The sequence below is a fragment of the Trachypithecus francoisi genome, unplaced genomic scaffold (genome assembly GCF_009764315.1).
Source record: "Trachypithecus francoisi isolate TF-2019V2 unplaced genomic scaffold, Tfra_2.0 Lachesis_group7, whole genome shotgun sequence".
Classification (NCBI taxonomy): Eukaryota; Metazoa; Chordata; class Mammalia; order Primates; family Cercopithecidae; genus Trachypithecus; species Trachypithecus francoisi.
Window position 1 is genome coordinate 23,000,349 of NW_022681472.1, and position 25,743 is coordinate 23,026,091.

Genomic DNA, 25,743 nt, shown 5'->3' on the forward strand with positions numbered 1-25,743 from the left:
TCTTTTTTTCTCATCAGACATTTGACTCTTTAAAGGATACACATTCTTTTGTGGCTTTCTATTCCCAGTCTCCCTCTCCACCTGCCTACCGTGGGGTAGAAGAGAGGAAGGTCAGCATATTCTCCTGTATGCCATGAATCTTCTGGCTTCCAGGGAACGCTCATCCTCTCTGCAACATCATGTCACTTGTTGCTGCTTTCCTCAAACTCTTGGCTTTGCCTTGATGTTCCTGCCCCAGAAGTACATTTTCTCCCTCCTCCTCTAATCTTGCCATCAGCCAAGGAGATTCAAGATAATTCTCTGGTGATTTAGGCCACCTGTTCTTGACTGCACCAGCCTCAAAGATATCCACGCAACACTCCCCTTCAATAATCTCTATGGCTACCTTGTGGATCTTGTCACCAGCCATATACATTCTACCCTAGGACTCTGAGCATCCAACTACTCACATTTTGTCAGAACTTCTTTCTTTCCCATTTGTTTCCCTCAGTAACACTACATTGTTTTCAATACAAAGACCTTAATATCTTCCCTGATTCTTCCATTTGGTCCCCTTATCCCTCCTAGATGCTCCTGCCTTCCAATCCATATTAGACCCAGGGATGAATACTTGAACTAGTATCTCACTAAGGACCTTAACTTTCTTGCCACCCTGACCTTTCCATGGTCCTATCCAACAGAACTTCCACTCTGTATCAGTGTTACAATCTCTCTTCTCTGCAACAACCACTTCTCTTTGTTCATACCCCAGTTTTTCTTTTTTCTTTTTTTTTGAGATGGAGTCTCACTCTGTCCCCGGGGCTGGAGTGCAGTGGCCGGATCTCAGCTCACTACAAGCTCCGCCTCCCGGGTTCACGCCATTCTCCTGCCTCAGCCTCCCGAGTAGCTGGGACTACAGGTGCCCGCCACCTCGCCCGGCTAGTTTTTTTGTATTTTTTAGTAGAGACGGGGTTTCACTGTGTTAGCCAGGATGGTCTCGATCTCCTGACCTCGTGATCCGCACGTCTCGGCCTCCCAAAGTGCTGGGATTACAGGCTTGAGCCACCGTGCCCGGCCCAGTTTTTCTTTTGGTAGTACCCTTTAACCCCTCTTTCCTTACTTTCAGTAGATAATTTTGCTTCTTCATTCATCCAGAAAATTTAGCCATTGGCTGTAATCTTTTAATCCACTTTCCTCTCTACAATCTTAAGTAGATCCACCACATTTATCTCTTTAGTTTTAGAAAATGAAGTATCCTTCCTGCTGTTCAGACACTTTTCTTTCTGCACATTCTCTCTGGCATCATCGACGTCTTCCTCCCTACAGGCTCTTCCTTCAGCCTATAAATACATCAAGACTTCCCCCTCAACACAAACAAATCCCAAATCTACCAGGTAGGCATCAGCAATGCATCTCTTCCCAGTCAGTTCTCATTCTCTGCTTCTCTCATTCTAACTGCTAAGAACAGGAATAGACTCTGCTGCTGTGTGTTCTTACCTCCTGTTCACATCTGTGTCTTCTAGTGCGAACATTCTAATCCACCTTTAGAGTCATCAATGTTCTTTCTATTGCCAGATCCAAAGGAAACTGGTTGGTCCTTTGCTTGCTTGATATCACTGCAGCACTTGGTACTCTGGACCCATCTCTTTCTTTAAAGTCTTGCTTTTCTTCTTCAACTCCTCTATCTTCCACTTGCTCTTTTTTTTTTTGAGACAGGGTCTCACTCTGTTGCCCAGGTTGGAGTGTAGTGGTGTGATCTCAGCTCACTGCAACCTCCGCCTCCTGGGTTCAAGTGATTCTTCTGCTCAGCCCCCCGAGTAGCTGGGATTACAGGCATGCACCACCATGCCTGGCTAATTTTTGTATTTTTAGCAGAGACAGGGTTTCACTATGTTGGTCAGGCTGGTCTTGAACTCCTGACCTCAGGTGATCCGACCGCCTCAGCCTCCCAAAGTCTGGGATTACAGGTGTCAGAGCCACTGCACCCAGCCCCACCTGCTCTTTTCTTACTCCTCTAAACATTTTTTTTTTTTTAAACTAACCCTCAAAATATCTAAATCTGTTCAAGTTTGTCTACTCAGTTACCCAAGCTAGAAAACTTGGAGTCATCCTTTCACTTCTTCCTTTCCTACTTACCATCCAACATGAGGAGAGTCTGCTCTGACATATTTTTTTAATGCTCTCATGATCCTACTACTATGGTCCTACTCAGAGCCTCACTCCCTCTTCCCTGGACTAGTGCTTCCTATCCCCTCCACCTGACCCCACTGGCATGCACCTCCTTTGGAATGGGGCAGCACCACCCACAAGACAAGGTCTGAGTTGCTGCCCCTGCACATAAGATTTCCCACCATTGGAACTCCCTGTTTCTCCAGCATCATTTCTTTCTGCCCTTTGACTTGCACTTCATACACTAACCACTCTGCACTCATATGCTGCTTCTTCCTTTGCTTGTGTGGTTCCCTCTGCCTCTGCCTCGCTGGCATAGCTCCTGCAGAAAGCCTTTTCCACTCCTGCCTTCTCATCCACTCTCTAGGCCTTGCTAGGCTGCTCTCCTTTCTTCACAGAAAAATGTCTGTTGTTTCACTGATCACTTAGTGGTAACAGTGAATAGTGAAATGAAAGGTCCATGTGGTTGCTCCCATCCCCCATTGGACTAAGAAGTTCTTCAAGGTGAATATATTCACGTCAGTTTTCCCCATATGAAAAATTGTACCAAACACACTGTCATAAGCACTTGATAAATAACTTACATATAACTACCATTTGGTTCAGTTTAGTACAAATACATTTTATAGCAAGTGAAAAGGAATGCTTACTTGTACTCGATGTTGGCTTCCTGTAAGAAGGCTAACAGGGCTCGGGAACCGTTTTGGGGGATATGGACATCAGTAACTGTTCCCTCTGATACACAGGAGATACTGCTGGGCTGCCACAGGTCCACCTGTAGTGCAGGAACCGACCTGTAATTCATGTCCAACGTAGTGGGGGGAAATCTGTGTCACGATGTCAAACACATTCTTTTGTTTGCATATAGTAACCAAACATATTTTGGAATTAGACTTAACGCTTTCATCATCAGGGTAAAACTATTTTATCTTGAGTTTGAGTTTCCAAATTACATCATATCCATATAGAATTTGATCATAATTGGCAAGTAATAGTTTGAAGACCAATATATTAAAGCTACAAGGTAAAAATGAGATAAAATAGTTTTAGGTATAATTTTGATACTGTTTTAAAATTATTTGCCACGCAAATACTTGAAAAACTGCAAGAAAAAAAGATATAAATCACCCTTCATCCTGCCACACAAAAACACTGTGGTAGCTGGGGTGATTTCAAATGGAACGTTCTCTCATTCTTGGTCTTTTTCTTTTCTTTCTTTTTTCTTTTTTTTTTGAGACAGAGTCTTTCTCTGTCACCCAGGGTGGAGTACAGTGGCGTGATCTCAGTTCCCCACAATCTCCGCCTCCCGGGTTTAAGCGATTCTCCTGTCTCAGCTTCCCAAGTAGCTGGGATTATAGGTGCATGCCACCAGGTCCAGCTAATTTTTGTATTTTTCTTTTTCTTTTTTTTTTTTTTTTAGTAGAGACAGGGTTTCATCATATTGGCCAGACTTGTCTTGAACTCCTGACCTCAAGTGATCCGCCTTCCTTGGCCTCCCGAAGTGCTGGGATTAAACACGTGAGCCACGGCGCTCCGCCTAGATGGAACATTCTCTAGATGCCTATTCTTCCTCCGACACATGCCTTTCTCCAATTCCTACTCAGCCTTCACTTGTCAACATAAACGTCCCTTTTCAAGGAAGACTTGGCTGCTAGGGTAGGTCTCCTTGTTGTAGCTCTTAGAGAACCTGGTGCTTCTTTCATGATGTAACTTCCTCTTGCCAGAAAGTAAACTCTGGGAGGGCGAAGGGTTTGCCTATTTGGTTGCCACCCATCCTGGAACAGTGCCTTACGTAAATTAGCCACTCAGTATTTGTTGCATGAGTGTAGACCTCCCCCTGTGTAGTAATTCACTACATGTTCAGTATTTTGCAGGAAAGCAGAAGCCACATCTGTTTCCTTACTATAGTGTCCCCAGTGCCTTAGCCAGTGCTCTGTACCTGGTAGGAGCTTGGCCTTCATCAAAGGCATGATGGAACGCAGATGGAAGGGAGGAAAGCCCTATCTCTGCAGGAGCCTGGAGCATCATTTCTAATTAGGCACAGTTTGTCTTCACAGTTCTGCCTCTGTCTACCCCTGACTGCTCTGGGCCTCCCTCTTCCTGCATCTCCAGTCTTGGAGGATGCTGCAGGGCCTTGATCTCTGCTAAGCCCTTCTCTGATAAGGTTTAGTGACTTTATCTTCACTTAAGTGTCAGTGCCTGCATTCTGTGAGGAACTCTAGAAGATCAAAAATACTTTGTGACTCAGAAAAATAAACCTCTAATGATACAATTTAGTCTGGAATAGGGTAGAGAGGCTTTTATTTTGGGGACAAAGAGTCTACCTGTTTTCTTTCATGCAGCTGACTCCTCCACTGGCTTGCAAGGGCAAATCTGACTCAGCTAACATGCCAGTCCAACAATCAGTGCACAACAGAAGTGTGAGGTTGGAAGGGATGCTGAGAGGTCATTCAATCCATCTGTCAGCCCTTGGGCAAGGACACATCTAGGACTGCACCAAACTGTCCCCAGTAGGTGTGTCTAAACCAAATCTTGTAAGTCTCCAAATAGAGGAGAGTCGACAATATCCTAATTGAACTCATTCACATTTAACAAGATTGTCAGACATTTTTCTTAATCCCTTTGATTGCAGCATAGTTTCATTTTTTTCTTTTTGGTGTTCTGTTCTTCAGTGAGGAATAGCTGGTTTCTTGCCTTTATAAGGAAAAGCATGTTGGTATCTTTCACTTTTCTTTATATATTAGATTTTCTAATCCTTTAGAAGATTGAATCTTTGGGACTTGCCTCTAAACCCATTACAGAGACAGATTTTTGATATTAAGGATAACAGTTTGCTGCCACCCCTTAATGCCAGTGGATATGATGAAATTGTGCTGTATTCAGAGGATAGAGAGGCACAGGTAGCTAAAATAATATGAATTACCACTCTGGAGATGAGTCTGTAAGTGCTATTTTCTGGGGGTCCATGCTGAAATAAGAATCCTCATCCCACAGAAGAGAGCAGCTTCTCCACAGGAAAGTTCCATGAAAGGACCCTACAGCAAAGCTTGGAGAAGGCTTCCTGGGAAACCTTCTCAGAAAGTGTGCTTAGAAATGTGCTCAGAAGGCCGGGCGCGGTGGCTCAAGCCTGTAATCCCAGCACTTTGGGAGGCCGAGACGGGCGGATCACGAGGTCAGGAGATCGAGACCATCCTGGCTAACACGGTGAAACCCCGTCTCTACTAAAAAAAAAATACAAAAAACTAGCCAGGCGCGGTGGCGGGCGCCTGTAGTCCCAGCTACTCCGGAGGCTGAGCCAGGAGAATGGCGTGAACCCGCGAGGCGGAGCTTGCAGTGAGCTGAGATCCGGCCACTGCACTCCAGCCTGGGCGACAGAGCGAGACTCCGTCTCAAAAAAAAAAAAAAGAAATGTGCTCAGAAAGCTGTTGGCCTAAAGGACAACTGATAAAAAAGAACTTGCAAAATCAGGAATTCTATTTTGGTGTGATATTATGAAAGTAAATGAAAATGAATTATTAGGTTTTCTCCAATAATATTTTAAAGAAAGGGTATCTGAATAAGCAGCATGGATATTTCAGTCGGGGTGGTGGCAGGCAGGTGCCTATAGAAGACATATGGGACAGCAATTACCATCTGAGATTTATAATGTTTCATCTACTTTATAGAAATCTCTAATCTTTCCAATAACACTTTGAGGAAGAATTAATTGTAGATACATTTAATGAAGGAGAAGATTCAGGTTCATAGAGGCTAAGTCATTTCCCCAAGGTTGCACAGGTACAAAATGGCTGATACAGGACAGGCTTAACAGCAGTGCCCCTAATTTACTGACCCGGTTCTTGTCTTCAGGATCTTCCGAGAATATGCCAGAAAAATAAACATCTTCCAACTTCCTGATCTAGCATTTGGGGAGGTCTGGTCAGTAGGTCTCACATTCTGGTCTTTCCTGTGGGGTTATTTGTCCTGTAAATTCATATGCAGGTATTTCAAGGTTCCAATCAGCCCCCTGTGTGTAGGTTCCTATCAATCATTTCCTTAGGGCCTGATCACATCTGGATGAGATAGTTAGTAGTTCTGAACTGCAAAGCTGTGTGATTTTGGGCTACAACATAACAAAAGTATCAAGAACCTTAGCAGGGTGGTCCAAGGCTGTTTGCCAACCATTCCAGGTCTTTGCTGCAAGCAGCCACCTGATACTCCACAGGAAAGGATACTCCCCTTTGTACAGCCTTCTGGCCTAGGAACCTGGTGACTGCTCCCATGTGTTCCTTTCCTCACATGATTACTAGTCGCATATATACAGACTTGTTTAAGAGGCTGAGGTATTTCAGTGTCATGCTCAATCTGACAGCCATAGGCTGGAATTCTAGCTCTGGCAGCATCGGCTGTGTGACTTACAGGAGGCTTTTAACATTTCTGAGCCTCAGTATCCTCATGTGTACTGTGAAGATAATCTTAAAAACATACCCAACAGGCTTTCTTGGAGGATTAATTGGAATCATAGAAGCAAAATAGCAGAGGGTCTGTCACATAGTAGGAGCTCAAAAGACAACCAGTGCTTATTATTATTGCTATTTGAAAAGCATATGAAAAGAAGGACTGGCTGGAATAAGGACAGAGTTCAACTTTGTGTGGTTAAGATGAAGAACGTGGTGAGACTGTGTCCCTACTCAGAGATTAAAACCTAGAGATGGCGTGTGGGGGCAGGAAGCAATAAATAAATGAAAAATATAAACAATGCAGGAATGTTTCCTAGCACAAAGTCAAATGCCTGAATTGGAAGCCACTATAGTGGTGGTAAATTCCATAGGCCCTGGAATCTGACTCCCTAGGATCTGATGCAGTCTCCCATTTAGTCTCTGTGTGATTTTGGGCAGGTTTGTCAACTTTCTGGGCCTTGCTTTCTTCTTTGGTAAATTGAAGGTGATAATTATATCTTCCTTATTGGTCAATATTTAATAATGTTAGTAGTGATAGCAGCAGAAGACAGACATATTCCTAGGCAGACAGGGATAGGTACCTGGTGAAACCCGACCTTCATGCCAAAGACAGCCTGAAGCCTGAAAACTGAGCTGCCAGTTCTGGGTGGACTCCATGAGCTGAGTGAGAACTTCCTTGATGTCTTTTTAGCTAATTAAATGGTGTTTTTTTCAGGCCCGCCCATGGACCAATCAGCATGATTGGTCCCCCATTCTGAGCCCATATAAACACTGGACTCAGTCTCACAGATGGCTACCCACTTTCAGGCCCCCTCTCACACAGTGGGCTACCCACTTCGGGTCCCCTCTGGTGTTTGGAGTTTCCTGTGGCTCAACACAATTTTTCTCTGCCTTGCTCACTCTCCACTGTCTGTGTACCTCATTCCTCTTAGTTGTGGGACAAGAAGCTGGAACCCACCAAACTACTGTAACATGTGCTCCTGCTCACTGAGCTACAGGAGTGAGAAAAAATGCTGGCTGTTACATGCCCCCATTCGCCAAGTTGCAGGCACAGGACTGAACAAGCTGTGACATGCCTCTGTTCTCTGAACTGCGAGGCGGTGGGAATGAACGAGCTGTGACACACTCTCATTCACCAAGCTACCAAGGGCAGGAAAAAGAGAAAGACCCCATTTCTTGGGGGCTCAGACCTTGGGACTCCCTGGGCGACAGCTGTAACATCCCTGGGGCTTGGCACTTGCTGGCATCTCCCAGTTTTTGGGTGCCACTGCATTCCTGTCATCCAGATGCTGGCACCCAAGGTGGAAGCCTGCTGCAACATGCCTGGTCCAGACGTGGGCTGTGGCAGATGCAGCGGGCGGGCACGGGATCCAGGCTGGGGGACAAGCTGAGCATAACCTACTGGGCTGAGTGGGTGGAGTGGGCCTGGCGGCCTGAGACCTCGGGCAGAGGTCATAGTGGCTGCAGAGATTTCTGGCTGACAAAGTGGCACCGAAGGAATCCTATGATAGTGGTAGTTATTTTTGTTACTATGATCACGGAGATTAGAGAGATTATACAAAATACAGTGATTAGGAGTGTGAATGCTATAGCTAGGCAGCCTGGGTTTGAATCCCAGTTCTGCCACTTGTAGGCTGTTTGACTGCAGGCAATCTACTTAGCTCTCAGCACTTCAGTTTCCTCATTTATGAAATGGGACTATAACTAGCATATTTTAAATATATTTGTTAGGCTTAAATGAATACATACACACAAAGTACTTAAAATAGTCCTGATGGGCTGGCCGCGTTAGCTCACGCCTGTAATCCCAGCACTTTGGGAGGCCGAGGTGGACAGAATACGAGGTCAGGAGATCGAGACCATCCTGGCTAACACAGTGAAACTCTGTCTGTACTAAAAATACAAAAAAATCAGCCGAGCGTGGTGGCTAGCGCCTGTAGTCCCAGCTATTCGGGAGGCTGAGGCAGGAGAATAGCATGAACTGGGGAGGTGGAGCTTGCAGTGAGCTGAGATGACGCCACTGCACTCCAGACTAGGGGACAGAGCGAGATTCCATCTCCAAAAAAAAAAAAAAAAAAAAAAAAAAGTCCTGGTGACTTGGAGCATTCATTAAATGATAAATAATTCAAAATTCAAAAAAATTTTCTTTGCAATGAAGTCATAATTCCACTGAGCACCAGTGTCACGGCTCTTTCTGGTTCTTGTGCTGTGCTTACTTATTGGCCTGGCCTACTTCTGAGAAGCACCTGCCTATCTTTTAGTCCAGGGCTAATTACACACCTGGTTCAGGTAGCACGGGATGGGGGCTCTCAGTGTCCTCCAGCAGCTTCAGTGTTCAGTCCTATACGTGGATGTGGGAAGATGCAGAAGGTGCTCTATAAACTTGGTAACAGATGGCTGGCTTCCTAGCTGCCCAAAATAGCACAGAGGCGGACTTTCCTGTCCTATATTTATTCTTATTTTTTTGTTGGTTTGGCAAAGGGTTAGGCATGGCACTTATGTGCCATGTCATAGGATTCTGAGTAAGAAAACTTCATATCAAGTTTGTCTTTGACTAGTGTTTAATTTACATAATCATACCAATTCAATATTAGTTTACACAAAATCTTAATATCCTGCAAAGTACCTTATTTACTCTTAAAATTCTTTTGTGTCTGCACCCATTTAGCTTTCTTGGATGATCTTTTAGGATCTTTTGCTATGGATTTTTGGAGAGCTTCTCTGCCCTCCAAGTTTGGGTCAAGGTATGTTTGCTGTCTGCTTTCATAGAATTTTTTTTTTTTCACAGTCCACAACTTTTAATTATGTCTTATTTGCATGAGTAATTGTTATGAGTTTCCTAGGGGCCGCCATAACAAATTGCAAAAGACGGGTATGGTTTAAAACAATATAAATCTATTCTCTCACAGTTTTAGAGTCCAGAAGTCCAAAATCAAGTTGTTGGCCAGGCTGTGCTTCCCCAGAGGCTCCAGAGGCAATTTCTCACTAGCTGTTTCCAGCTTCTGGTGGTTCTAGGCATTCCTTGGCTTGTGGCCACATCACTCCAATTTATGTCTCCATCTTCCCATGGTCTTCTCTTCTGTGTCTTCTCCTCTTCTGTCACTTGCCAAGGATGACCTTATCTCCAGATTCTTAAGTACATTTGAAAATCCTTTTTTTTTTTTTTTGCAAATTAGGTCACATTCACAGGTCCTGAATGTGATCAGGACACAGACATGTCTTTTTTGAGGACACTATTCAACCTACTACAATTGTCATGTTAATATTTGTTTCCCCCATTCTCTATGACAGTATGGACTGATATATTTTCTTTAAATATATCCTCTCCCCAAGATTTCTCTAGAGCATTTCTAGATTCTGAATCCTACTTCCCCTTACCAGGGAACTGACAAGGTAGTCCATTTGAATTTCACCCACTCATCCCATTTCTCAACTTACATGTCCTTAATTTTGAATTTTTATTACATTTAGATATAATCCTAGACTATACTGCTTCATAGGTCACAGTACTGTACTATCTTCTAAGGACTGCAACAGCCACTGTAGTCATACAGTTAAAAAAATGCTTATTTTTCACTGAATTATTTTTCCTTGCTCTACTTATTGTGTCTGGAATTGGTGGGTTCTTGCTCTCACTGACTTCAACAACCAAGCTGCGGACCCTTGCAGTGAGTGTTACAGTTCTGAAAGATGGTGTGTCCGGAGTTTGTTTCTTCAGATATCCAGATGTGTCTGCAGTTTCTTCCTTCAGGGTGGGTTCGTGGTCTTGCTGACTTCAGGAGTGAAGCTACAGACCCTTGCGGTGCTACAGCTCTTAAAAGCAGTGCATCTGGACTTGTTCATTCTTCCTGATGGGTTCGTGGTCTCGCTGGCTTCATGAGTGAAGCTGCAGACCTTTACTGTAAGTGTTACAGCTCATAAAGGCTGCATGGACCCAAAGAGTGAACAGCAGCAAAATCTATTACAAAGAGCAAAAGAACACACTCCACACCACAGACTGGGACCTGAGCGGCTTGCCGCTGGTTAATCAGGGCAGCCTGCATTTATTCCCTTATCTGACCCCACCCACATCCTGCTGATTGGTCCATTTTACAGAGAGCTGATTGGTCCGTTTTGACAGAGTGCTGATTGGTGCGTTTACAATCCTTTAGCTAGACACAGAGTGCTACACAGAAGAGTTCTCCAAGTCCCTACTAGGTTAGCTAAATACAGAGTACTGATTGGTGTATTTACAAACCTTGAGCTAGACACAGGGTGCTGATTGCTGTATTTACAATCCTTTAGCTAGACATAAAAGTTCTCCAAGTCCCCACTAGACTCAGGAGCCCAGCTGGCTTCACCTAATGGATCCCGCACTGAGGCTGCAGGTGGAGCTGCCCTGCATTCCTCAGCCCTTGGTTGGTAGATGGGACTGGGGGCCATGGCGCAGGGAGCGGCGCCCGTCAGGGAGGCTCGGGCCACCCGGGAGCCCACTGCGGAGGGAGGGCTCGGACATGGCGGGCTTCAGGTCCCCAGCCCTGCCCAGCGGGGAGGCAGCTGAGGCCCCGCGAAATTTGAGTGCAGTGCATGCGGGTGGGCAGTGCTGGGGAACCCGGAGTAACCTCCGCAGCTCCTGGCCCAGGTGGTAAGCCCCTCACTGTCCTGGGCCGGCGGTGCCGGCAGGCCGCTTTGAGTGTGGAGCCGGCCAAACCTGCACCAGCTGGTGCTTGCCTGTGAGCGCTGCACACAGCCCTGGTTCCCACCTGCACCTCTCCCTCCACACCTCCCCACAAGCAGAGGGAGCTGGCTCCAGCCTTCGCCAGCCCAGAGAGGGGCTCCCACTGTGCAGTGGTGTGCTGAAGGGCTCCTCAAGCGCTGCCAGAGTGGAAGCGGAGGCCAAAGAGCGCTGAGAGTGAGGGCTGTTAGCACATTGTCACCTCTCATTATGACTTGCCAACATTTCAAATATTGGTGGGCTGCTGACAGGGAAACTTGGCCAAAGATTATGGTCTCCTATGAACCAAAGGTTCAGGTTAGGTTATTGAAATTCTGGCACTAATTTTACTTAGGCCCATCCTTTCTTTCCAACCACAGAAGTAATTTGCAAATCACTTTCCTAAAGCATAGCCCCAATAATTCCAACAAAAGACCCTGGAAATTTAGGGAAACTAAAGCTCTGTTTTGTCATTAAAGAAAAATGAAAATATTGCAACTAACAACTAACTAGGCATTGAAATTATAAAAAATTGGTGGGGGCCCAACAGTGAAATAAAATTAGACTAGTCCAAATGAAAGCATTGTTTAAGAATATAAATTTCAATATAATAGAAATTAATGCCCCCAGCCTGAGTACTAGTTATAAGTCAAGCATTATTCCTACAGCATTAGTAAAGGTAGAAGTTCTGGTAAAACTCTCTTTTGGTGCCCGTTTTCCCCTTAATTCTCTTCAAGGCTGAATGCTGATTGCCATAATGGGATAGTATCTCTCATTTATCAAAACAAAGCACATGTGTTGGAAAAGAAAAAGACTCTTAACATTTTTCTGAACTACTAATTGATACATCACCAATCTGAAATGATTGTTGAAGCCCATCAATCAAAGACTGTCAAGACAGGTCATTATCTTAAGTGAAACATCTCAAACAGAAAGTTAAATATTGCATGTTCTCGCTTATAAGTGGGAGCTAAATAATGTGTACACAGAACATAGTGTGTGAAATAATAGACACTGGAAACCCAGAAAGGCAGAGGAGTGGTGGGGTGAGGCATGAGAAATTACTTAATGGGTACAATGTATATTATTTGGGTGATGTTAACACTGAAAGTCCAGATTTCACCACAATGCAATATATCCATGTAACAAAACTGTAATTATATCCCTTAAATTTATGCGACCCCCCTCCCCCTCGCCTCGCTCATTAGCTTGTTGCAATGAGTGGGGGCAACACAGCAGGGGAAACAACAGACAATCTCAGTAAGAGAGACTTAGAAAGGACTTATTACGGAATTTGGATTTACTTTAGGAGATTTGTGAAGGGCTTAAGGAACTGAGGTTTTTCTGTGGACTGAATGCTGTGAGGAAGGAGAGTAATTCTGTCATTTGATATTTTATTTCTTTTATCTAGAAGGTGGGAGAAACAAAATGGGTCTAAAACCATAATTGATAAAGGAGCAGTGGTCACTGACATTAGCCAGAAAAAGGGTAAGCTTAGTGATTTTTCTGAAATAGACAATGTCTTTTTTCTTTTTTGGTCTGTGTTTAGACATGATCACAATAGTCTTGTTCTTATCTTATTTCATGGTGAACATAGGGTGGCCCTGTCTAATGTTGGTGTCCTGTGAAATGGTTTATGTTCAACAGAGGAACATTATAGTCTTGCTGTGGGAGCTGGGTTGCCTCCTAGGAGCACCAAAGTTCAGGTGTTAATGCCAGGCTGGCTCTTCCTTTTTTCAGGGTAATCACCATTCTCCTGAGGCTGTGTGACAATTAATGGTACGACAGGATGGGTGGGAACTCCCAGCACTATCAGGCCAGGTGGTTGGGAGGTGATTTAGGGGCTACAGGAGGAAGATGCAGGCCTGTGCTGGTCCACCCAGGAGAAATTACAGACTCAAAGACCCCTGACGTTGGCACCCTGCATCTTTCTGTAGCATCAACACACCACTACCCTTTTCATATAAAAAAGCCAATACCACCTTACTTTCTGCCCTCTAAGTGAACATTAGATGACTTATAAGTACTAACGAAAGGTTTCTGACTCCTACGTTAGAGGTTTTGAGAACTTAGCAACCCCTCAGGAAACCTATTAGATAAGGGAAAAAATAGTTCACTATGTTTTGCTAGTTTAAAATAATCCTCTACCTGAAATTCGAGTTAGCATTTTCAGCCTGGCTCTGAGGTAGAATAGATGGAAATAATCAGCGATCACCTGGCATGACCCATTAAGAAGTACATTGGAAGACAAGAGCCCCTGGGCTGTATCTCATCAAGTAACAGAGATTTTCCTCTACTCTCTTTTGATGACTTATAATCTTAACACTGATGATCTCTCCGTGATATTTGATCACTACATTCAGAAGTATTCCATTTGGTGTTCTCAACAACAGTATGATATTGCATTTACACTTAAAAATTCTGGCCCTTTTCTGGGGTCTAATATTTGATGAAATGAAAACCTGAATTACTTTAGGTTTTGTTATGCATTTCCTCTTTCAGCTGTCAGCTTAAGAATTCTTCTGTGAATTAACCAAATAAATCAAATAAAGCTCATCTTTGGTTTAGTGAAAAAATATTCCCAACTTGGGAAACAAAAGACATGGTTTCTTCCTGGTCCTATGTAAACACTGATATGTTACATCTCAGAGCCTTAATTTTCTTAATTACAAATAAAGGGGTTGACCTACATGATTCCCATGTACCCCTTAAACTCTATAATCATGCTAGACTCCATGTGCTTTTTTGAGTATAAAAGTTTACATTTCCCTTGGAAAATATTTCTCAAGTTCACCCATATTTTTCTCCCTACTTTGAAGGTCAGAAAAAAGACTCTCAATAATATAGCGCCAGAATCATCATTCAGTGATCAGTTATATTAAACCAGATAACTATTCCATTTTTAAAAAGTTAATTTCAACCCCTTTGCTGAAAGCACTTTTTCATAACAGCTAAGAAGATGAAATGGAAATCAGTACATTGTTTTTTCTTCCATTTTCCTTCACATTAATTGTCAGCTGATGTGAAAAGCCAGTGAAGAATCCCCAGGGTGGAGGGCTGGCTGATCAAGCCGCTGAATCATCACTCTGTGAACGTGCGGAGGATCTGGAGATGATTCTGTCTCTCAGCTGTCTGAGAGAACAGGCTGACTTCCAAAAGTCACAGCTTTGGTAACTCTCCCACCTCCCCCAACAAGCTTTTATTCACTGTTTATTGAAAGCCTGAAGAACTTCAGCCATTGAGCTAAGTGCTGAGGGTACAACAGTGAGCAAGACAGCTCTGTCCTCAAGGACTAAGCAGATATGGCGTGCAGTGTGATTAATCTACAGAGAGGACACACTACTGTTCAGATGTATTTTGAGAGGTAGTTTGGGACACCTTCCCAGGAGAGGCGTTGCCTATGCATATGACCAAATGATGAGCAGGAGTCGGCCAGGCAAAGGTGAAGGGAGTGGGAGTGAGAGGCTCCATTCAGAGGCTTCCATGCAGAGGCTGGTTGGGTCAGGGATAGAAGGGAGGAGAGAGAGAATGGACTAGGAGTGTTGGCATTTACCTGAGCCCTGTGATCATAAAAGACAAAGGCAGTTATATGAATTCCACTGCTCCATTGTGTCCCAGAAATGGCTTTCTTCAGGGGCCATCATTTCCCCTAGGACTCAGGAAAGACTGCTGATTCCTCCCTTGTTTTCCTATGACCAGTCTAGACACAGACCCTCCAAATTCCCATTCTTTGCCTCATAAACCAATCTGGATAATACTACCATGACTTGATCAAACTTGAGTTAAGCTTCTCTCTTTCCTCCACATCCCTAAACTTTTACCCATCCTCAGCCTGAGCTGGCATTTCAGCCTCTCTGTAATGCCCTATCCTGAGTGTCAGCTGACCTCAGGGTAAAACATTTTCTGATCCACTGTCCAATAAAACTACCACCACTTGTTCATCCCACTTCACGACACCTGGCACTTTTTCTTTTTCTTTTTCTTTTTTTTTTTGAGATGGAGTCTTGCTGTGTCGCCTAGGCTAGAGTGCAGTGGCATGATCCTGGCTCACTGCAGACTCTGCCTCCCGGGTTCAAGCAATTCTCCTGCCTCCACCTCCCAGTAGCTGGGATTACAGGTGTCCGCCACCGCACCCAGCTAATTTTTGTATTTTTTAGTAGAGACGGGGGTTTCACCATCTTGGCCAGGCTGGTCTCGAACTCCTGACCTCATGATCCACCCACCTCGGCCTCCCAAAGTGCTGGGATTACAGGCATGAGCCACTGCACCTGGCCAACACCTGGCACTTTCTAGCTTTATTATTCTTCCCTGTTAAAGTACTTTTCTGCCCGATCTTTAAGATATGTAGATCTTAAGTCTGGCCTGTTCTGCCAAGGACAGGAGAGACTATTGAAAAGTCTAAGGAGAGACTGTTGAAAAGGATTATTGCAAGAGAGGGGAGTCTATTCCCTTCTCTTGCAATAATCCTTTTCAACAGTCTCTCCTTACATAAGTCCAGATTTGTTTTTTATTTGACACTACAAGAGCATGCTCATGATTTGGAGAGTTGTAAGTACAGAAGTTCTTTTAACCAACTTCTACTTAATGGATCCCAACTTGATGTTCTTCTCTATTGACAAAACTTCCTATTTAAAAAAAAAAAATGCTGGAATAAGGAGAATGCCTCTTGCTCCAAAATAACAAGGAGACCTCAAAAGAGAAATTCTTACTTTATCTTTGATGAAACAAGCTGTAGACCTGAGCAATAAAATATAAAGATAAAAAGCAAATAGGAGAATGAGAAATGACTTGGTTGATCAGAGAGAGTTTAAACCTAACCAGTTAGCGATGAAAGGTGGGATATCAAAGAAAAGCAAGTTGATTAGCTTCACAGAAGCCCTACACAGGCTCAGGAATCAGTATCACTGAGGAGTATGGAAGGTAATAAGAAAACAAAGAGACAATATGAAAATCTGAGTAAGGACTCTAAATTGTCTAGGTACCAACCCCACTCTTAGATAATGGTCACTCCAATATCCCCAGAGAAATATATTTTCTGGAGAAATTAAAACAGAGGGATTTTCAAGTAGTGACACAGGACACAGAAGAGGCTGGGATCTATAGAATAGAAAATAAGTAGGTCAAGTGAAAACAAACACACTGATTGGCTATTTTTCTCAACTAAAGCAAGGGCATGAAAGCCAGGGATATACACTCCAGGTAGGAAATTGGAGAAAACAACTCCCCCCAAAGAAGAAAAATAACTCACTAGTGTCACAGGGGTGGCCCAATGATCCAATCATAACCCACGAAGTCCACTCTTTGGCAAGTTCCAGCCATGTATGCCAGTCTTCCTATCAGCTTTTCAATGCCCAACTCTACTGTGAATGGGCAGTCGAGGCTCACCAGATATTTCCTAGAATCTTCCAACCAGACACAGGCACCAGAAAACAGAAAAGAGTTTTGTAGAAATAGACATAATGCATGCTGGAGAGCAGAAGATGATTTTTAAAGAAACTGTAATTAATAAGCACAATTGATGTTTCTCAGGTAAGAGAGGATATATTCAAGAAAGAAGAGCAGAATGCCCTAATAAAGGAACAATTAGAACATTTAAAAGAGCAGAAATTTAAAATCCATAGAATAATTGGAAAACAAAGTTGAGGACATTTTCCAGAGAGTAGAACTAAATGGTAAAAAGACAGGAAATAGAGGAAAAAAGGTGTGCAGTCCAACATCTGATAAATGGAAAAAATCATACAGATAGAACAGAAAAAGAAGAGAGAACATTATCAGAAAATTAATACAAGAAAAATTTTTGGAACTGAAGAACATGAATTTCCAAATTGAAAGGGGCTGCTGAATTCACAATGAATGAAAATAGACCCATACCAAATTACATCATTATAAAATTTCAGAGGAGTAATGATAAACTAGTCCTGGGATTTACATTTCTAGCAATACAGAGAACTAGGTAACTGGAACACTCTCCCACTCTAATATAGCTAGAAAATGCTGAATAAAATAAAACAAACACCCCTTCGACAGTAGAGTGGAGTGCCCAGAAATACAAGGAAATCCCCAGGAGTCTGAAATAAACAAAATGCCAACGAAAGCTGTAAGCATGTGAGGTGATATGATGGCAGTCCTGGTTAAAAGTTGTAGATGTCTATCATAACCACACAAGGAGCAGGATCAAGATTTTGGGCCCAAAGTTGGCAGCTGGAACTGCCATTCTAGCATAAAACTAAAACCTTCAAAGGGCAATAGCCTCAGCTAAAGAGTAGGGATGGAAAAAAAGTCTACACACCAGGAAAATTTGATAAGGATGCAATTTGTAGTAACAAATGCAAATGCAAAACCTCTCCAGATAGAGAAATATACACCCTCAAGCCAGGGTGCTCATAGTTCTTATATCTAACCTTGCAAAAGAAGAGTTCATGATAAAAAAAATTACAAAACACATGAGCATTCAAGCCACTATATGCGAAAGCTAACAGATTCAACACGTAGCAGGATTATAAACCTGAGATTTTCAGATACTAGTTTTATGGTATCTTAAAAAATTGCTAGAGGAAGTTTCCAAAAAAAAAAGGAAATGAGGACATCTTGGAATAGTTGAAGATATCTTGATGTGGTTTTCAATGTATGTAGATAAAATATTGAAGACAATTATAGTATCAACAGGGGAAGGGTAAAGGGACTTAAAGGGATGTAAGGTATCTACAAAGCAGAAAAGAAAAAAGCATCAAAAAGAAATAAGGAAATATATCAGTAAGCACAGTAAATAAACAGGGATTACATTCTCTAGGTAAAATAACATGTATGTTGAATAAAAATATCCTCTTACATGCTGGTTACCAGAGACACATAAAACTAGAATGGCTAAAAATGAAATAATGAAAAAATATAAATCATTCAAATACTAAAGAAAAAAGCTGTTGCAGCTATATTAATAGCAGCAAAATGTTAGGACAAAACCATTTTTTAAGAATAATATAGCAGTATATATCACTATCTACAGCGAACATATATGAATATAAATGTATTCATATATACATATGTATGCACCTGTGTACATTTACATACACTGATAAACCATTCCATTTACCAGGAAGATATAAATACTAATAATCTGAACACATCCAACGTTGATACAACAGCATCAAAATATATATGGCAAAATTGACAATATCATAAGGATTGTAAATGATAAATATTCAATTACATCTCAATAACTGAAAGTCTTAACAGACTTTCTTTCTTCCCAAGCATACGTAGAATGCTTACAAAAATTGACCCAATATGAGGTTACAAAACAAGCTTCAACAAATGTCAGAGAATTGATGTCAAATGATCTCTGATTACGATGTAATTAAATTTAGAAATCAATGACTATCTATATTTAGAAATTAAAAACAGACTTTTAAATAACTTGCAGATTAAAGGAGTCAGTGTAGAGAAATTAGACCCAGATCAAAATTAAATGTAACATTTCAAAGAGAGACATTCCTGACCTTAAATGCTCATGTTGCAAAAGGGTAAATATGAAAACTTGATGAGTTATATATGTCTAAACCAAGAAATTAGAAAAAGAACAACTACCAAAAAGTAATAAGAACAAAGAAGTAGAAGGCAAGTCATAATAAAGATGAGAGGATAAATTGATGAAATAGAAAACAAAAGTATTGGTACAGACCAACCAAACAAAAAAATTGGTTTTTGAAGTATATTTAAAATAGAAAAATTGTTAGCAAATCTGCTTAAGGACAAAAGAATGAAGATTCAAATGACCAATGTTAGCAATGAGAAAGTGACATAAATGTAGATTCATCAAATAAAAGAAAAATAGAGAATACCATAAATGACCTTAAGCCAATGTAATTGAAAACTTAAATGACCAGGTGCAATGGCTCACGTCTGTAGTCCCAACAATTTGGGAGGCTGAGGCAGGCAATTGCTTGAGCCCAGGAGTTTGAGACTAGCCTGGGAAACATGGCAAAACCCTATCTCTACAAAACAAAAAATACAAAAATTAGCCAGGCTTGGTGGCAAGTATCTATAGACCCTGCTACTTGGGAGGCTGAGAGGTGGGAGGATCGCTTGTCCTTGGGAGTTCAAGGCTGCAGTGAGCACTCTAGCCTGGGCAACAGACCAAGACCCTGTGTCAACAAGCAAACAAATAACAAAAAATGTAAATAAAAGGAATAATTTCCTAGGAAAACATAATTGACCAAAATATAACCTACAAAATTGGCCGTCATTATATTAATACTTTACTGTACTCCTTCCAATATCTGGTGGTTGCCAAATGGGTATCATAAAATTCACTTTTTATTGCTCTTTTTATTTCTAAATTTCATGAGTGAAGAAAGATGGGCATTGATTAGAACAACGCATGGGACATTTGAAAGTTTTTGAGGCTAAGTACAATAAACCTAGTAGGTGTTTTAGATGTATACTTGTAAATATAAGTGCCAGTCCTCTTGAATGCTCTTTCTAGCCAAACAATGACTTATTCCAGGCTCACTAGGAATGGGGCATTGTATAGGTAAGAGTTTCTTTAGTAAGTAATAAAATGGTCCTTTGTTACTCTAATTTCTAGTTTAACTGGAAGAAAAACCATTCGATCATGGAATTTAGCACATCTGGAATGGGACAGCAGAGGGACCTTTTGACCTCACAATCTCACCTCCACCTCTATATCCGGGAGTCAGATCATCATCTGCCTGGCAAGGAAATGGCTGAATTGCTGTGGCGGTAAGAAGGGAAGAATGAGGATGATTGGACACACTCAAAGGCAAGTACAGTTATTTTAGATTGATAATTGTTAACTGTTAAGAGATGAAAAATTTCCATATGTTCAGCTGATTAAGAGTTTTATATAACAAAGAACATTCATTCTTGATGCTATAGCCTGATTGGCATGACTGTACCTCCAGATAGTATGAGAAAGTTATAAACAAATAACTAATGAATGAGTGAATTTCTAAATGAATTCAGGCACTGTAGTTTGGATATCAGCTGTCCTATCATCTCCCAGTTGGTACAGTATCCACACAGATAGCCTCTACTTTTTACTGGTACCTACTCTGATTGCAGAACTAAGTTTATTGCACAAGCATTAGTGAGCAATATAGACTTTACTATACAGTAAAAGATTTATAAGGAGAAAAGTAGGGCATTTATGTTGCATTCTTCATGGCAAACAAACCTCTTTCAATAGTGTTCTTCTCCCAAATCCCTCTTCTGCTCCCTGATCTTTCTGGGATTTTTCCCAGGGAACCTCAACTCCTCACTATTTTCCTAAGTAGAATGTTTCCCTTCTTACTCTGAAGCACTGACCCAGGGTACCAAAGCCTGAAGAGTTTTACTTTGTCTTAAAGAAGTTTATCAGTCTTTTCTGCACCAAGTGGGTCTCATCCTATGTAGGGCAAGCCACAGTAGGACAATGATGTGGTTGACGAAAAGGTGCCAATAGGTAAAGACAAAACAGTTCTTAAATGGTAAGGAATTCAGGTTTCTCTGGGCAGAGATGGCTACGGGGACCAGAAGACAACAGAGCATGCTCTCTGCTGGATACTGAAGCTTGTAGATTCCCTGGTGTTCCTCTTGGAATGAATGGAAAGCTGCCAATGACATCAGGTGCACAGAGTGAAGGTCCTGCCAGGCTCAAGACCTTGCACATAGGTGTTCTTCAGGGATCTCATGGGTAAGGGGGATATTTTAAAAAATAATGAACATGTCATGGACACTGTCCAATCATAGCACATGCTGGCCATGGCCTGGAATAGGGTTGTGGAAGCCCCTTGTGTTCTGGGCTTTTAGCTCTTGGTGGGAGAGCTCAGAGAAGGGATCAAGGTGGCAGGGCCAGTGGCTAATCACCATCCAATAGGCAAGCAGTTTAGTATTTATGAAACTATTCTAGTTGTACAGGTATATGTAGGTTTAAAGTACATATACAATTCTTTTCCTGACACCTCCCGACTGTTGTAGATTGGTTATCAACCTACCTATATCCAATATGTGAATAACCTGTACTTTCCTGAATGTTCACTCATAGAATAGATGCACATTGAAGGTTAATGTCTCATGTGTAATATCCTTTGGCAGTATCAGGCAGTGCTTGTCTAAGTCTATTCTTGCACTGCCTTCCCCTTATCCAGTGTCTGTTATGAGGTTGTATCAGATAATTAGTAGCACATGCTTTGAAAATTTTTTAAAATTATACTTTAAGTTCTAAGATACACGTGTAAAATGTGCAGGTTTGTTACATAGGTATACACATGCCATGGTGGTTTGCTGCACCCATCAACCCGTCATCTACATTAGATATTTCTCCAAATGCTGTCCCTCCCCTTGCCCCCCTCACCCCCCACAGTCCCTGGTGATGTTCCCTGCCCTGTGCCCATATGCTTTCCTTATTCACCTCCCACTTATGAGAACATGTGGTGTTTGGTTTTCTGCTCCTGCATTAGATTGCTGAGAATGATGGTTTCCAGCTTCATCTCCCTGCAAAGGACATGAACTCATTCTTTTTCATGGCTGCATAGTACTCCATGGTGTATATGTGCCATACTTTCTTTATCCAGTCTATCATTGATGGGCATTTGGGTTGGTTGGGTTGCTATTGGGAATAGTGCTGCAATAAACATAGGTGTGCATGTGTCTTTATAGTAGAATGATTTATAATCCTTTGGATATATACCCAGTAATGGGATTGCTGGGTCAAATGGTATTTCTGGTTCTAGATCCTTGAGGAATCACCACACTGTCTTTCACAATGATTGAACTAATTTACACTTCCACCAACAGTGTAAAAGCGTTTCTATTTCTCCACATTCTCTCCAGCATCTGTTGTTTCTTGACTTTTTAATGATCACCATTCTAACTGGTGTGAGATTGTGGTTTTGATTTGCATTTCTCTGGTGACCAGTGATGATGAGCTGAGCTTTTTTCATGTGTTTGTTGGCTGCATAAATGTCTTCTATTGAGAAGTGTCTGTTCATATCCTTTGCCCACTTTTGGATTTTTTTTTTTTCTTGTAAATTTGTTTAAGTTCTTTGTAGATTTGCAAACATTTTCTCCATTCTGTAGGTTGCCTGTTCATTCTGATGATAGTTTCTTTTGCTGTGCAGAAGCTCTTTAGTTTAATTAGATCTCATTTGTCAATTTTGACTTTTGTTGCAATTAATTTTGGTGTTTTAGTCATGAAGTATTTGCCCATGCCTATGTCCTGAATGGTATTGCCTAGGTTTTCTTCTAGGGTTTTTATGGTTTTAGGTCTTACTTTTAAATCTTTAAGCCATCCTGAGTTAATTTTTGTATAAAGTGTAAGGAAAGGGTCCAATTTCAGTTTTCTGCATATGGCTAGCCAGTTTTTCCAACACCATTTATTAAATAGGGAATCATTTCCCCATCACTTGTTTTTGTCAGATTTGTCGAAGATCAGATGGTTGTAGATGTGTGGTGTTATTTCTGAGGCCTCTGTTCTGTTCCATTGGTCTATATATCTGTTTTGGTACCAGTACCATGCTGTTTTGGTTACTGTAGCCTTGTAGTATAGTTTGAAGTCAGGTAGCATGATGCCTCCAGCTTTGTTGTTTTTGCTTAGGATTGTCTTGGCTGTGTGGGCTGTTTTTTGGTTCCATATGAAATTTAAAGTAGTTTCATCCAATTCTGTGAAGAAAGTCAATGGTAGCTTGATGGGAATAGCATTGAATCTATACATTACTTTGGGCAGTATGGCTATTTTCACCATATTGATTCTTCCTATCCATGAGCATGGAATCTTTTTCCATTTGTTTGTGTCCTCTCTTATTTCCTTGAGCATTGGTTTGTAGTTCTCCTTGAAGAGGTCCTTCATATCCCTTGTAAGTTGTATTCTTAGGTATTTTATTCTCTTTGTAGCAATTGTGAATGGGAACTCACTCATAATTTGGCTCTCTGTTGGTCTATTATTGGTGTATAGGAATGCTTGTGATTTTTGCATATTGATTTTGTATCCTGAGACTTTGCTGAAGTTGCTTATCAGTTTAAGGAGTTTTGGGGCTGAGACGATGGCATTTTCTAAATATACAATCCAGTCATCTGCAAACAGAGACAACATGACTTCCTCGCTTCCTATTTGAATACCATTTATTTCTTTCTCTTGCCTAGTTGCCCTGGCTAGAACTTCCAATACTATGTTGAATAGGATTGATGAGAGGGCATCCTCGTCTTGTGCCGGTTTTCAAAGGGAATGCTTCCAGCTTTTGCCCATTCAATATGATATTCGCTGTGGGTTTGTCATAAATAGCTCTTATTATTTTGAGATACATTCCATCAATACCTAGTTTATTTAGTGTTTTTAGCATGAAGGGGTGTTGAATTTTATTGAAGGAGTTTTCTGCATTTATTGATAATCATGTGGTTTTTGTCATTGTTTCTGTTTATGTGATGAATTACATTTACTGATTTGTGTATGTTAAACCAGACCTTCATCCCAGGGATGAAGCCGACTTGATCATGGTGGATAAGCTTTTTGATGTGCTGCTGGATTCTGTTTACCTGTATTTTATTGAGGACCTTCACATTGATGTTCATCAGGGATATTGGCCTGAAATTTTCTTGTTTTGTTGTGACTCTGCCAGGTTTTGGTATCAGGATGATGCTGGCCTCATAAAATGAGTTAGGGAGGAGTCTCTCTTTTTCTATTGTTTTGAATAGTTTCAGAAGGAATGGTGCCAACTCCTCTTTGTACCTCTGGTAGAATTAGGCGTGAATCCATTTGGTCCTGGGATTTTTTTGGTTAGTAGCCTATTAATTACTGCCTCAATTTCAGAACTTGTTATTGGTCTATTCAGGGATTTGCCTTCTTCCTGGTTTAGTCTTGGGAGAGTGTATGGGTCCAGGAATTTATCCATTTCTTCTAGATTTTCTAGTTTATTTGCGTAGAGGTGTTTATAGTATTCTCTGATGGTAGTTGGTATTTCTGTGGGATCAGTGGTGATATCCCTTTGTCATTTTTTATTGCTTCTGTTTGATTCTTCTCTCTTATTAGTCTGGCTAACGGTCTGTTTTGTTAATCTTTTCAAAAAACCAGCTCCTGGATTCACTGATTTTTTGAAGGATTTTTCATGTCTCTATCTCCTTCAGTTCTTCTCTGATCTTAGTTATTCCTTGTCTTCTGCTAGTGTTTGAATTTGTTTGCTCTTGCTTCTCTAGTTTTTTAAATTGTGATGTTAGGGTGTCGAATTTAGATCTTTCCCGCTTTCTCTTGTGGACATTTAGTGCTGTAAATTTCCCTCTAAACACTGCTTAACTGTGTCCCAGAGATTCTGGCACATTGTGTCTTTGTTCTCATAGGTTTCAAATACTTTATCTATTTCTGCCTTAATTTCATTATTTACCCATAGTCATTCAGAAGCAAGCTCTTCAGTTTCCATGTAGTTGTGTAGTTTTGAGTGAGTTTCTTAATCCTGAGTTCTAATTTGATTACACTGTGGTCTGAGAGACTGTTTGTTATGATTTCCATTCTTTTGCATTTGCTGAGGAATGTTTTACTTCCAATTATGTGGTCAATTTTAGAATAAATGTGATGTGGTGCTGAGAAGAATGTATATTCTGTTGATTCATGGTAGAGAGTTCTATAGATGTTTATTAGGTCTGCTTTTTCCAGAGTTGAGTTCAAATCCGGAATATCTTTGCTAATTTTCTGTCTTGTTGATCTATCTAATGTTGACAGTGGGGTGTTAAAGTCTCCCACTATTATTGTGTGGGAGTCTAAGTCTCTTTGTAGGTCTCTAAGAACTTGCTTTATGAATCTGGGTGCTCCTGTATTGGGTGCATATGTATTTAGGATATTTTCTCTTCTTGTTGCATTGATCCCTTTACCATTATGTAATGCCCATCTTTGTCTCTTTTGATCTTTGTTGGTGTAAAGTCTGTTTTATCAGAGACTAGGATTGCAACCCATTTTTTTTTTCCATTTGCTTGGTAAACATTCCTCCATCCCCTTTACTTGGAGCCTGTGTGTGTCTTTGCACGTGAGATGGGTCTCCTGAATACAGCACACCAATGGGTCTTGAGTCTTTATCCAATTTGTCAGTCTGTGTGTGTGTGTGTGTGTGTGTGTGTATGTGTGTTTTTAAGGTAGAGTCTTGCTCTGTTGCCCAGGCTGGAGCACAGTGGCACGATCTCGCTCACTGCAAGCTCCATCTCTCAGGTTCATGCCATTCTCCTGCCTCAGCCTCCCAAGTAGCTGGGACTACAGGCGTCTGCCACTATGCCTGGCTAATTTTTTTGTATTTTTAGTAGAGATGGGGTTTCACCGTGTTAGCCAGGATGGTCTTGATCTCCTGACCTTGTGATATGCCTGCCTTGGCCTCCCCAACTGCTGGGATTATAGGCATCAGCCACCACGCCCAGCCCAGTCTGTGTCTTTTAATTGGAGCATTTGGTCCATTTACATTTATGGTTAATAATGCTATGTGTGAATTTGAT

The 25,743-nt window shown here is 41.6% G+C and overlaps 1 protein-coding gene across 1 annotated transcript in view; it reads right to left on the reverse strand.

The window, feature by feature from the left end:
• CPA6 (carboxypeptidase A6) overlaps window positions 1-25,743 on the reverse strand; it is a 329,319-nt gene that overhangs the window by 102,090 nt on the left and 201,486 nt on the right. Inside the window, exon 3 of the mRNA XM_033202682.1 lies at window positions 2,799-2,923. Within this exon, the coding sequence (XP_033058573.1) occupies window positions 2,799-2,923 (125 nt within the window). The remainder of the gene's footprint in view (window positions 1-2,798; window positions 2,924-25,743) is intronic.